General features: G+C 40.4%; 1 protein-coding gene and 2 pseudogenes across 1 annotated transcript; all 3 read left to right on the plus strand.

Annotated features, from left to right (window-relative positions):
• Nucleotides 1-2,437: 2,437 nt before the first annotated feature.
• On the plus strand, nt 2,438-3,031 carry LOC148583054 (L-type lectin-domain containing receptor kinase V.9-like). Its single transcript, XM_088511520.1, has one exon. The coding sequence runs from the start codon at nt 2,438-2,440 to the stop codon at nt 3,029-3,031; it is 594 nt and encodes a 197-aa protein (XP_088367646.1).
• Nucleotides 3,032-3,041: 10 nt separating this feature from the next.
• LOC148583055 (L-type lectin-domain containing receptor kinase S.4 pseudogene) lies at nt 3,042-3,446 on the plus strand (annotated as a pseudogene).
• A 3,475-nt stretch (nt 3,447-6,921) lies between these two features.
• On the plus strand, nt 6,922-9,274 carry LOC132166422 (L-type lectin-domain containing receptor kinase S.4 pseudogene; annotated as a pseudogene).
• The last annotated feature ends 4,627 nt before the right edge of the window (nt 9,275-13,901 follow it).

The raw sequence follows: 13,901 nt of genomic DNA on the forward strand, positions 1-13,901 counted from the left end.
AAGGAACTACTGGCCTTGGTGTATGCAGTCAAGAAGTGGAGACCATATATACTTGGCCAAGCCTTTAAAGTAAAGACAGACCAACAGAGCCTTGAACATCTCCTGGAGCAAAGAATAGGGACTCCAATGCAGCAACGGTGGATTTCCAAACTTCTAGGGTATGACATGCTGGTGGAATACAAAAAGGGATGAGAGAACAAGGTAGCCGATGCCCTCTCTAGACGAGAAGTCGAGCTCACTGACAATTTCACAGACCAGGGAAGCATTACTACTATCTCTACTCCTATAGCAACTTGGGTAGATGAATTGAAGTCCAGCTATGCATTTGATATCAAAACCTAGAAAATCTTGACACAACTCAACCACGGAGTTCAATCAGACAAATATACTTTGTGCAATGGAGTCTTGTTTTAGAGGGGAAGGATTTTTATTGGAGACCAGCTCGCAATCAAAGGGCAAATTCTACAACATCTCCACTGCAGCCCAGTAGCAGGACACTCGGGGTTTCACAAGACCTTGCATAGAATGAAGCGAGATTTTTTTTGGTCAGGGCTTAAACAAGATGTGAAGAAGTTCGTGCGAGACTGTGATACATGTCAAAGGAACAAAGGGGAAAATATCTCACCTGCAGGATTATTGCAACCTTTACCAATTCCCCATCGGATTTGGGACGATATTAGCATGGATTTCATTGAGGGCCTTCTTACATCCCACGGCAAGCATGCCATCATGACAGTGGTTGACCGACTCTCCAAATAAGCCCATTTTCTGCCCCTGGTGCACCCCTATTCAGCCGCCACTGTCGCTCAGGAATTTTTCAACGACATTTTTAAATTGCACAGAATGCCATCCTCAATTGTTACAGGTAGGGATCCCATCTTCACCAGTCACTTCTGGAATGAGCTTTTTCGGTTGCAAGGAACACAACTCAAATTCAGCTCTGCCTACCATCCCCAAACGGATGGCCAATCAGAAGTGGTCAACAAATGCTTGGAGAATTACCTCAGATGTTTCTGCAATCAACAACCGAAGGAATGGGCGAAATGGCTACCACTTGTTGAATGGTGGTACAATAGCAGCCAACATAGCTCCACCCGTACCAGTCCATATGAAGTGGTCTATGGGTGTCCTCCCCCACGCCTCGCTCACTTCACGCCAGGAACCACCCAAGTTCCAACTGTTGAGGATAGCCTCTGTACTAGGGACCAAATCATCTCTCTTCTCAGAGAAAATATTACCACAGCCCATAATCGTATGAAATTTTATGCGGATCGGCATCGTACTGAACGAGAATTCGTAGTGGGTGACTGGGTTTACCTTCGCCTCCAGCCCTATCGACAACACTCCCTTGTCAACAAGAAGAATCTCAAGATGGCATCCCATTACTATGGACCCTTTGAAATTACAAACAGGATTGAGAAAGTTGCTTATCGCCTTGCTCTTCCGCCTGACGCCAAGCTCCATCCCGTGTTCCATATCTCATGTCTGAAGAAGAAGCTGGGCGGAACTACATCAGTTTAGACATCTCTTCCTCCCATAAGTTCAAGTGGAATTCCTCATCCAGAGCCCGAGCAAATCCTCCAACGTCGTCTAAAACGGAAGGGAAATCAGGCAGTGACTGAAGTATTGGTGCGTTGGACAGCCATGGATGCCGATAGTGCGACTTGGGAGGAGCTACAGCAGCTCAGAAATTTGTTTCCTCACCTTGTGGACAAAGTTCTCGAAGAAGGGGGGAATTGTCAGGAGCCCCTGCCACTCCACTATAATGAAGAGATAAGGTTGCACGTCTAATATTGTTGAGCCTTAGTGGGAAGTTATGCTAAGAGAAGTTGGTGGGTGATCTGTTGGGAGACGTGAAAGAGATGTGGGGAGAGATGTGGCAGTTATTCTCACCATATATCTCTTATTCTATTTAACAAGGAAGTGGAGTGGGGTTTGACTACTGAAGAAGAATTATCTTGTGTGTACTTGGAGGCTGGCACCTCGAATAGCCAACTTATTTATCTATATTCATGTCTGGTTATTTTCCTATATTTTCATCTTATTTCCTTGTAATCAAGTCTTGTTATTTCCTTGTATTCGTATCTTATTAATCTAGTGCTTTATTCAATCTCTTTATTACATACTTCAATTAATTAGCATGTGACACGACCACCCCCAGATCGGCCAGGGGGTGGCTGGGGCCAAAAATGGGGTGGTCCGGCCACCCCATTTTGGCCAAGGGGTGGCTGGAGCCACGTACCCCGATTTGGCCTATTTTTTTTTTTTTTTTTAATAGAAGTCCAATAATGTAGTCAAGAAAATTCTAGGCAGATACTGACAATTGTCGTAGATAGAGCTTCCGAAACAACCCCTACCATTTCCAATCAACGAGTTTACTAGCATATAATACGCAGAACTTTCCTCTGCTTCAGAAAGCTAAGTTCTTTTCTCTCGCATGGTTGCCGCAAATCTCGTCTCTATCTGGGTCTTCCTTCTTTTTCTATACCCAGTAAAATCTGATCTAGCCAATGGTGGACTCTTGCTGAGCGGATTCAGCAATGGGTTTAGTACTAGTGCTGCAAGAAACAACATGAGCTTAAACTGCTTTGCAGTGTTTGATAACAATGGCATGCTTCGGCTAACAAATGACTCGCACCAAGTCGTCGGCCACGCGTCTTATGCATATCCAATCCAGTTCAAAAACTCCAGCGGCGAAGTCATGTCCTTCTCCACCGCATTCACTTTTGCTGTAATCACCGTGCATGATCAGACAGGCGGGGATGGCCTTGCTTTCACAATCTCTCCCACAAAAGAGCTTCTGAGGGCTGCTCCAGGCCCTTATCTTGGCCTCTTCAACGCCAACAACGATGGGAACTTCTCAAACCACGTATTTGAGGTCGAATTCGACACTTTCAAGGACCTGGAGCTACATGACCTCGACGACAACCATGTCTTATCTTGGCCTCTTCAACGCCAGCAACGATGGGAACTTCTCAAACCACGTATTTGCGGTCGAATTCGACACTTTCAAGGACCTGGAGCTACATGACCATATGAACATGACAGAGCTTGACTTGAAGAGTGGTCAAATAATTCAGGCTTGGATCGAATATAATTCGCAGGTGAATCAATTAGATGTAAAGGTTGCGCAGGACTCAGGTAGACCCAGGTCTATACTTTTGTCCTATACAGTGAATCTATCGGATATTCTTCAAGAATCCATGTACATCGGGTTTTCTGCTTCAACCAGTTCACACGCGAGCTCGCATTATATCCTGGGGTGGAGCTTCAACATGAATGGAGGAGATGCTAACAATCTTTATTTGGATAAACTCCCTCAGCTCCCCACTGGGGCCAAAAAGAATCACACAGGCCTAATTGTTGGTGTCTCTGTTTTAGGTGCTTTGGCTGTGAGTTTGCTTATTGCTTTGACGTATTACAAAACCTCACAACACACACAATGAGATTTTCGCAGCATGGGGGTTTGAGAGAATGTGAGAATTCATGAGGGGTAGGGGGTATTTATAGCTGAGTGGCTCTACCAACTCTCCAGAAGAGCAGTGGACGTCTGCCAACCCTAGCGTACATCCGGTACTATTTACACAGCAGTCTAAAGACAGCCTTGTACGTCGAGGTATTATCCAAGGGGTATTCCAAAAAGTAGCATACGTCCGTGTACTATTTGAGGAGCGTACGTACGGTGATCCCCCCATGTATGTCCGCACTACAAATATGAGCGTATGTCCGGTCCGAAAGTTCAAGTTATCCTTCTAGTGTCCTTAGTGACCCAAAACCCAAATTAACCCCTTAACTAAGCTACCTAAGCTTAATTAATTATTTGGGTCACTACAGCCTACAGGACAACTATTATAACAACTCAAATTAACTAACTTAAAAATGTTACTCGTAATGCCTCCACACTAATTAATTTGTAATTAGTTGGAGTAAGCCACAAGCTAGATCCACCACACAAACACTAATTATGAGAGTAAACCATATACGAGAGCATAAAAGAATAATTTGACGCAAACTATAATTATCTTCAATTGTCATTAATTATCCATCAATACAAACTCAAAGCTTCCAAAAAGAAATAACAAATAAGGGAAGAGAAAGACCCTAATTGCCCTAAATAAGCAAACGAATAAATAACTCTGAAAGACTTCAATTTAATTGATAGTTCAAACTGAATTAAAAAATAACAAAGACTAGATGTCTTTATATAGGCTAGGCAACTCCTAATTTAACAATGAACACGAAAACAAATACTAATTGAAAAATGAAGACCTAATCCTAATAGAAAAGGGGAATCATAATCCTAATGGAAAAGAGAAAACATAATCCCTATTAAAAGGAAAAATTAAAATACACATGCATGTATAATTAAAATAACATTTTTATCAATTTTCTCTTATCAATTGTCTACTTTCTTGGTGAAAATTTCACAGCAAACTCAGTTGCTAACTCCATGATTTATTGTTACATGCCTTCCACAATTTATTTTTGATGAAAGTCACAAACAAAAAGATAGAAATTAAGAAAGAAAATTAATGGGCAGGAGCCAAGGTCTGGAGCAAATAGTGCATAGAACTTCCTATTAATTTTGTTGGAAATTGGAAAGATGTGAAGGACTATATAGGCATCAGGCCAGCACCCTTTTTCCCTTAAAATTCCACGCAGATCAATTGTCTTGAAAGTTTTTTTTTTTTTTTTTGCTGGATCTTTCGTAGAAACAGCTTCCGAAACGACCCCGTCAGCTTGGATCTTTCATAAGTGTTTCTTTCTTGCATTTGGTCAAACACTTGACAGCAGCGCCCAACGACTAAAATCTCATAATGCATTATACTAAAAAAATAAACCCAATGGGTTGTTTAGTTGGTGAAAATTTCACAGAAACCAACCCACGATTTATTGGTGCATGTCTTCCACAATTTATTTTTGAAGAAAATCACAAACAAAAAGAAAGAAAAAAGAAAACTAATGGACGGGAGTGAGGAACTAAAGGTCAGGAGCAAATAGTGCAGTAGAAATTCCTCTAAATTTTGTTGGAAATTGTTACGGCATTTCCATATTAGACTTTTATGTATTAAATTTATATTATCTATAGCATAAGTCGGCTAATCCTATCCATATTAGAGTTATAATATTATTTTAATAAGAGTCTCATGATAACTCATCTCTAGTTCTTTTATGTAATATGTAATTAATCGTCTATTTAAAGAGGTTATGCTATGAATAAATGCATGAAAATAATTAATCACAAACTTTGTATTTGAAAGGTTTAGGTCTCCTTAAAACTTAATTTATCTTGTTACGAACTTAAGTTCGTAACAAAAATTGTAAAGAAACAAAAGACTAAGTGGGCATAGGCCCGCATCAACATGTTGTACGAAAGGTCCCAATCTCTCCCAAAATCATTCAAGCGGAACAAATGTAAGATAGTGTTTAAAAGAAAAATAGACAAAAGACATACAAGAACACAATATTTACTTGATTTGACAATTTACCTACATTTACAGTGCAATAGTAAAGAAAGATTTCACTAATTCAAAAAGAGGAAGAATATAAAAGAATGTTAAAACACTCATACACCCAAATACAACCAAATATATCTCTCTCAACTCACAATATATCTTGCTCCTACACAATGCTCTATTTCTGCACTTGCTCAGTTTTCTACGAGCTCAACTAAAGTTGCTCCCTCTCTCTCTCTCTCTCTCTCGGCTTCTTACTAAAAGGCCTTGTTTGTTAAGCTGCAGCACATTCCCCACTTCTCATGGTACTGTTCCTCGATCAGTGCCTTCTGACCACACGGTTAATTGTGTATGTGATAAGCCATCTTTTGTTAAAAGATAATTATGCCCTTATGAAAGATTAGACAATTATTTGTTAAAGTGTTTTGAAAGGGCAAAATAGAAATTATCTATACTTTTATTTTTCAAACCGGCTGGGTCAGTCTGTTGAACCCCAAACTGTACCTGGAGAGGCACCAACTCAGAGATGTACAATGCCGTGTAAAACCAGGGTTTGCCAAACACCCTCAAAATGACGGAATGTCTTTTTTTTTTGTTTTTTTTTTGTTTTTCGAAGTTCTTTAATAAGCAACAAAGAGGGCACTTTTTCAAATAAAGTGCCCTCTTTTGTCAAAGCTTCTCGAGGAAGCTTGACAAAAGAAGTGCATGCACACGGTTTGCAATAAATTTGTGAAAACGTGTGGGATGACTAAAAAGAAGTCCAATAATGTATTCAAGAAAATTCCAGGCAGACGTTGGCAATTGCCGTAGATGGAGCTTCCGAGACAACCCCTGGTCCCCGAGATATACTATTTTCCATTCTTCAAACCTTCTACCCACCATCTCTCCTTCATCCTCTGCGAGCCCCCCACGCCATTTCCCTTCCAAATCCTCTTCCTATTTCTCAATTACCTTTTTTCTTGGTTAGTATATTTCTCATTCTTTTTATTTTCCTTTTTCTCGGCACACTCACCTGAAATTCTGAGTGTAATGGATTTTTGTACTGTTTCTTTATATTCCTCTGTCTACAAGCAGTTCACAGTGTGAACTCTCTAACACAAGCTCGAATTACGAACTAGGTCGTTTGCAAATCTTCGCTTAGAGCCACAGATTGTAGACAATTCGGTTGACTTTAGAGCCAAAGGTAAGAAAAAGACAGTACCCATTTCAGATTTATATCTTTTATTTTTATCCGTTTGTGTTGGTAAGTTGGGGTTAAGGGATAGAAAATGGGTTCTATGGTTTATGTGAATGTTCAATTAGGATCGTGGATATTTTTGGTCCGCTATATGAAAATGAATTAAGTGGCATTAGATGTAAAGGCTTTCAATGCAAGCTTTAAGTGTGAAGATTGCTTGGTGCAAGAATTGCGGTGTCTGTTTCCTATTTGATTGATCTTTGGGGATTTTCAGGAAAAAAAACGTTGTAAAGCTGTTTACAGAGCTCAATGGCTATGCATAGGGTGGCTCTGTGGAAGTGAAATCTCTGCAGAGATTCTTTGTTGAGAAGATTAAAAAATCGTGAGGGAATCGGGCTGTCAGGGATAGCTGGGCAGATTCGTTTGAAGTTGAACTTTTCCTCTGCTTCAGAAAGCTAAGTTCTTTTCTCTCGCATGGCTGCCGAAAATCTCGTCTCTATCTGGGTCTTCCTTCTTTTTCTATACCCAGTAAAATCTGATCTAGCCAATGGTGGACTCTTGCTGAGCGGATTCAGCAATGGGTTTAGTACTAGTGCTGCAAGAAACAACATGAGCTTAAATGGCTTTGCAGCGTTTGAGAACAATGGCATGCTTCGGCTAACAAATGACTCGCTCCAAGTCGTCGGCCACGCATTTTATTCATATCCAATCCAGTTCAAAAACTCCAGCGGCGAAGTCATGTCCTTCTCCACCGCGTTCGCTTTTGCTGTAATCACAGCGCATGATCAGACAGGCGGGGATGGCCTTGCTTTCACAATCTCTCCCACAAAAGAGCTTCCGAGGGCTGCTCCAGGCCCTTATCTTGGTCTCTTCAACGCCAGCAAAGATGGGAACTTCTCAAACCACGTATTTGCGGTCGAATTCTACACTTTCAAGGACCCGGAGCTACATGACCTCAACGACAACCATGTTGGCCTCGACATCAATAGCATCGTATCGAAGAAATCTGTTCCGGCTATGGAGTTTAAGGGAAGTGATACGAACATGAGAGAGCTTGACTTGAAGAGTGGTCAAGTAATTCAGGCTTGGATCGAATATAATTCGCAGGTGAATCAATTAGATGTAAAGGTTGCGCAGGACTCAGGTAGACCCAGGTCTATACTTTTGTCCTATACAGTGAATCTGTCGGATATTCTTCAAGAATCCATGTACATCGGGTTTTCTGCTTCAACCGGTTCACACGCGAGCTCGCATTATATCCTGGGGTGGAGCTTCAACATGAATGGAGGAGATGCTAACAATCTTTATTTGGATAAACTCCATCAGCTCCCCACTGGGGCCAAAAAGAATCACACAGGCCTAATTGTTGGTGTCTCTGTTTTAGGTGCTTTGGCTGTGATTTTGCTTATTGCTTTGACGTATTACATCTTCAGGAGGATCAGGGAGCCGTTGCGGCTTTTTCTGTTTGACTGGATGTTATACATCGTGAGGTGGATCCATAGGAATTTTCTGCCTGAGCCATGGGTGGATGATCTAATTGATAGACCGCGTAGATTTTCTTACAATGAGCTCAAGAAAGCAACAGGGGGTTTCAATGACACACAGATAATTGGGGTTGGTGGTTTTGGTCGAGTTTACAGAGGAACTCTTGCGAACTCAGACACCCAAGTTGCTGTCAAGCGTACTTCCCATGGTTCGAAACAAGGTATGCGAGAATTCGTGTCGGAGGTTGCTAGTATTGGCTGTCTTCGTCATAGATATTTGATTCAATTGTTGGGTTGGTGTAGTCGGCGAAATGATCTACTACTTGTGTATGAATTCATGCCGAATGGAAGCTTGGACAAGCACCTCTTTGATGAGCCTAAAACAATCCTGAGCTGGGAGCAAAGGCTCAGGATCCTCAAAAATGTTGCTTCAGGGCTTTCATATTTACATGAGGAGAGTCACCGAAAGATACTTCACAGAGACATCAAGGCAGGAAATGTGTTATTGGATTCGGAGTTTAATGGAAAGCTGGGCGATTTTGGTCTTGCTAAGCTATACGAGCACGGGCTGCACGGCTACAACGCAAGCACCACCAGGTTGGTGGGCACGATGGGTTATTTGGCTCCAGAGCTCATACTCACCGGCATGCCTACAAGCAGCTCCGATGTGTTTGCCTTTGGTGCTTTGTTGCTGGAAGTGGTATGTGGTAGAAGACCCATTGATCCAAAAGCATCCCTCGAGGAGGTCGCGCTGGTGAGCTGGGTGTGGGAGAAATGGAGCCTAGGAAAAATTCTTGATGTGGTTGACCCAAGGCTGGAGGGCACGTTTGATCCGGTTGAGGCTTGTTTGGTGCTCGAACTGGGCTTGATTTGTTCAAACCAGTCACCTGAGGGACGCCCGACGATAATCCAGGTCAGGAGGTACCTGGAAACAGGGGCGGAACAAGATCTTGACGTGTGTGGGGGAGAAAACTTAAAAAGAAAACTTTTTGGGGAAATGAAAAATAAATTTTTCAAGGAGAATACTCATAAAAACAAATCATTTTGGGGGGTTTTAAAATATTTGGGAAAGCTGAAGCCCGCTTCCACCCATAAAGGTGGTTCCATCGTAGACTAGAAGGCGGGTCGGAGCTGCTATAGGAGGTGCCCGTGCCGGTTCCGCGGTATGATGTTGAAGTGTAATTTAAGTATTGTATTTCACATTGAGAAAATAATAATAATAATAATAAAAGAAATTAATGTATTTAAGACTATATTTGAAATTGTGTTTGAGAAGTACAACTTTTAAGTTAAAAAGCGTTTTTTGGTAAAAGCTTCATTTTTAAAAGCATGTGTGCGTTTTGGGCGTTTTTAAGCTTTTTAGACTGTTAAAAGTGTTTTCAATTTTTTTTACCAAACAAATATTTTTTTTTTCCTTCAAATGAACTTTTTGAATCTTAAATGCACTTTTAGGCCCATCAAACGCACACCCAAACAGGTCTTAAGTTTATTAAAGCGCGATTTTAATAACTACAATTTTAAAAAATAGCAATTTTAAAACTGTTGAGAATAAGTTTTTTAATTTGGAATCAAGGGTAAATTTGAAATTTTATAAAAAAAGTCAGTGGTATAAACGTCATTATTTTACTTTTAACGTTTAAAATCTGACGGAGATGTTCAAATTAACTGCAATTGAAAGTTCAGGGGTTCAAATTGAGAAGTTTTGAAGTTTGGGGAATTGTTAAATCACATGGTAATTCAGGGGTTTAAAATGAAGTTACCCCTAAAAATAATTAAAAAAATAAAAAATAAAAAATAAAAACAATTTGCAGATTAATTCATATCTTGGAAAACTTCATGAGTCGTCCTTGAGTTAGATGTATTAGATGTGTAATGTTTTCTTCTTCTAGCATTAATCAAATATGGTTGTTGATTTTATAGGAATTAGCATTTACAATGAAGGAGCCAAATAGTACTTTTATCTAAAATAGTTAATCAGATTTGTAAAAAAAACCCCCACATTGGATTAGCAAAAAAAAAAAAAAAAAGCAAAATGGATATTTTATTGGATTAGCCAAAATAAAACAGTATGAGAATAACTTCTATAAGGTCTTGGCACAAATCAATGTCTTTGTACCCTCCAATAAGAAGGCGACACATCAATGTGGAATACTATAACAAAAATATGGTGTTCCACCTAATCTTTTTTCTAGAATACCTAAAACAAAACACCTTCTAGAATAAACTTTTCATATTTTTCTCTAAGACCCACCCCAGCTACCAACCTACCGCCGGATACGACGCCGGAGACGCCACCAGAGATGACGTCGGCCGGTACAGAGAAAGCAAAAGATGACGCCGTCCGGTATAGAGAACACCGAGTAAGAGAACGGTGCTCCCCCTCCCTCTCTCCAGTGCCCTCCCTCTCACCGGCAGCAACAGAGAAATTTTTTCTCTATTTTGCTATGCTCCCTCTCTCACACAAACACAGGTGCTCCCTCTCCGTCTCTCTCTCGCACACACACACCGGTGCTCCCCCCTCTCTCTCTCACACACACACACCGACAGCAGGAAAAAAAAAAAAATCTACTGCAGGTGCTCCCTCTCTCTCCCTTCTTCTCAAATTAAAAATTTGTCTGTTTTTTTGTTGCCGCCAGTGAGAGAGAGAGAGGGGGCACCAGAGAGAAGGAGGGGGAACACCATTCTCTTACCCGGCATTCTCTGTACCGGATGGTGTCATCTCCATTCTCCGGCGTTTTCTGTACCGGCTGGCGTCATCTCCGGCTGCAGGTTGGTGGCTGGGGTGGCTCTCGAAGAATTTCCGTATTTTTGTTTCTAGTGTTCTACACTGATGTGTCGCCCTCTTATTGGAGGGCACAAAGACCTTGGTTTGTGCCCAGACCTTAAAGAAGTTATTCTCAAACAGTATATATAGCGGCACTATTCAGGGGAGCCATTTTATTTTCTCCTACTATTTTTCTTCCACATCTCTCTTTTCCCAAGATTTTCTCCTACTATTTCTCTCTTCACATCCCTTTTTTCCAAAAAGTTGAAAAATATGATCTTTCGGAATCCTTATAAAAAAATAAAAACAAATAAAATTTAAATGATATATATATATATATATATAATCAGATATATGGTGTATTTTAAAACTCATTAACTAAACTTGATAAAGTGGGTTTTGATTAGTCATTGTGCATAAAAATATACATAAACCATTGTGAATGCTCTAAGGATAAAAATGGAGTAAAAAAAAAAAAAAACACAACAATCTTGTGGGAGAACTTGCCAAGGCACTGCAACCCACACGGGCAATGCTATCTCTAAAGATAAAAACCACAGGATTGGATGGCGCTAGCTTATTTATCTGATATGTACCATACTATAACTAATAAGAAACTCTTGATTATAGTTGTCTCTTACACTTCATACATTAATGAAGGAGTCCTCCTAGAGTCAACCCAAATATGATGTGGCTTTAAAATCACCAATAGATCAAAAGTCAATAAATCACATCTCAAATCAAACGGTAATTTTAAAAGCCACATCACATTTGGAATGACTCTAGGAAAACTTAGGACTTATAGCATTACTCAATTAATTCAGATTATTTATTTTCTGCAACTGTGAAGTGGAATTGACTTTGATAATAGTTGAAACATATAGAAGTGAATGGACAATTTTGCCATTCTAAATGCACTAATTAGAAAAAATTGAGGGGATTTGAAATGGAGAGCATCATTTTCCTAGTGTAATAGACTTATGACTAATCAGTTAAAATAGTATGAAATAATTAATATTCATTAACTAATATTTTGGTTGTTTAATTTTATATAATTTTATTTTTTTGTAATACACAGTTTTCTTTGTTTGATTACTTATGCGTACATAATATTCTGGTTTTTCAATTTTAAACGGATGAAAATGAATGTAGAACAAATGGCCTAGAATTAAGGGACTCTTCATATATAAGTGTTACTTATCATGTCGTATCGAAAAAGAAATTTCTCGACATTAATTGATGGATTAATGAAAATAGAGTAATACTTCCATTTATTTCGACGTAAAATGGTTTTTAGAAAATGATTTTTATATTTTACGGTGTTTACTTCGACGTAAAATAGTGGTCAATAGAAAATATTTTCCTTTTGACCGAAACCATTTTCCGACTATGAGCATCTCATTTTTTAAATCGATAGACCTTGCCAAGACCCGTCTAGAACCTCGTCGAGACTTGACCGGGACCTGCTCGAGACTTGACCAGGACTTGCCCAGGACCCACCCAGGACCTGACCGGGACCCGCCTAAGACTTGACTGGAACTCACCCGGGACTTGACCAGATACCACTCGAGACCTCGCCGGGACTTGACCGGGACCCGCCCGAGACCCCGCTGGGACTTGGCCGGGACTTGACCAGGACTTGCCCGAAACTTGATCGGGACCCGCCTAGGACTTGCCCTGGACTTGACCGAGACCCGCTCGGAACTTGATCGGACCTGCCCGAGACCCGTTCGGGACTTGCCTGGGACCCCGTTGGGACCTGCTCGAGACTTGACCGGACCTACCCAAGACCCGTCTGGGACTTGCCCGGTCAGGTCCCGGCGGGTCCCAGTCAAGTCCCTGGCTGGTCCTGGCGGGGTCCCGAGCAAGTCCCGAGCCGGTCTCAGTCAAGTCCCGGCGGTGTCCTGGGTAAGTTCTGGGAGGGTCCCGGGCAAGTCCAGGGTGGGTCGGGGTAGGTCTCGGCGGGGTCCCGGTCAAGTCCTAGTCAGGTCCCGGTCAAGTCTTGGGCGGGTCCCGGGCAAGTCCTGGGTAGGTCTTGGCGAGGTCCCGGACAAGTCCCGGTCAAGTCTCGGAGGGGTCCTGGGCAGGTCCCTGCAGGGTTTCGAACAAGTCCTGTGCAGGTCCCGGTGGGGACCTTATTGGAAAAAAAATATTAAAAAAAAAATTATTTTCCGTGTGCACAGTAAACGCCGTAAAATGCTTTCGACAGAAAACATTTTCAGGGAAAATAGCATTCCTAAAAATATTTTCTTATGGAAACAATTTTACATCGAAGTAAACAGAGCCTTTTAAATGTTAGGGGAAAATATAAAATGGCCCCTCAAACTACCAGTCATTTGCAATTTAGCCCCACAATGTTTAAAATGTAATAAAGTAGCCCCCAAACTACCTACTACTTAGTGGTGCAAAGGTGGGCGGTTAAAAACCGCCAGTTAACCGCTCTAACCGCTAACCGTTCTAACCGCTTAACCGTATTAACCGCTAACCGCTAACCGCCTAACCGTTATAATCGCCTAGTGGTTAGCGGTTAGCGGTTATTGGGTTTACTAACCGTAACCGCTAACTGCTAACCGCCTTTTTATATAATATATTTTTATAATTATAATTATAAAAATATTTATACATATAACATAATCACTTGATCATTAAATCACAATTTTTTTTAAAAATAATTAAATCACAATTTGAGTATTAATATATTATCACTATAATTTATATGATTATATCACATAAGATTGATCATTAAATCATTTGATTATATAATAACAAATTATCCATATATAATATGACATAACTCATAAGTATACCAATTCATACTAATACAACAATTAAATATCTAGAGACTTATTTCCAATGTATGTTATAAACTTATAAGTCTATATATGTTATAAGTCTATATAAGTCTGCATATGTATATGAATAATATAAATGTATAATATCAATATTTAATCATATGATTCAATGACAATTCAAATACTTTATTCAAGACTTCAAGTGAATCATATTATTATTATACAATG

The sequence above is a fragment of the Corylus avellana genome, chromosome 11, assembly GCF_965113065.1.
Source record: "Corylus avellana chromosome 11, dhCorAvel1.hap1.2, whole genome shotgun sequence".
Lineage (NCBI taxonomy): Eukaryota > Viridiplantae > Streptophyta > Magnoliopsida > Fagales > Betulaceae > Corylus > Corylus avellana.

Coding starts and splice junctions, on each gene's coding strand:
- LOC148583054 (XM_088511520.1), top strand. CDS start 2,438: ATGGTTGCCGCAAATCTCGTCTCTATCTGGGTCTTCCTTCTTTTTCTA.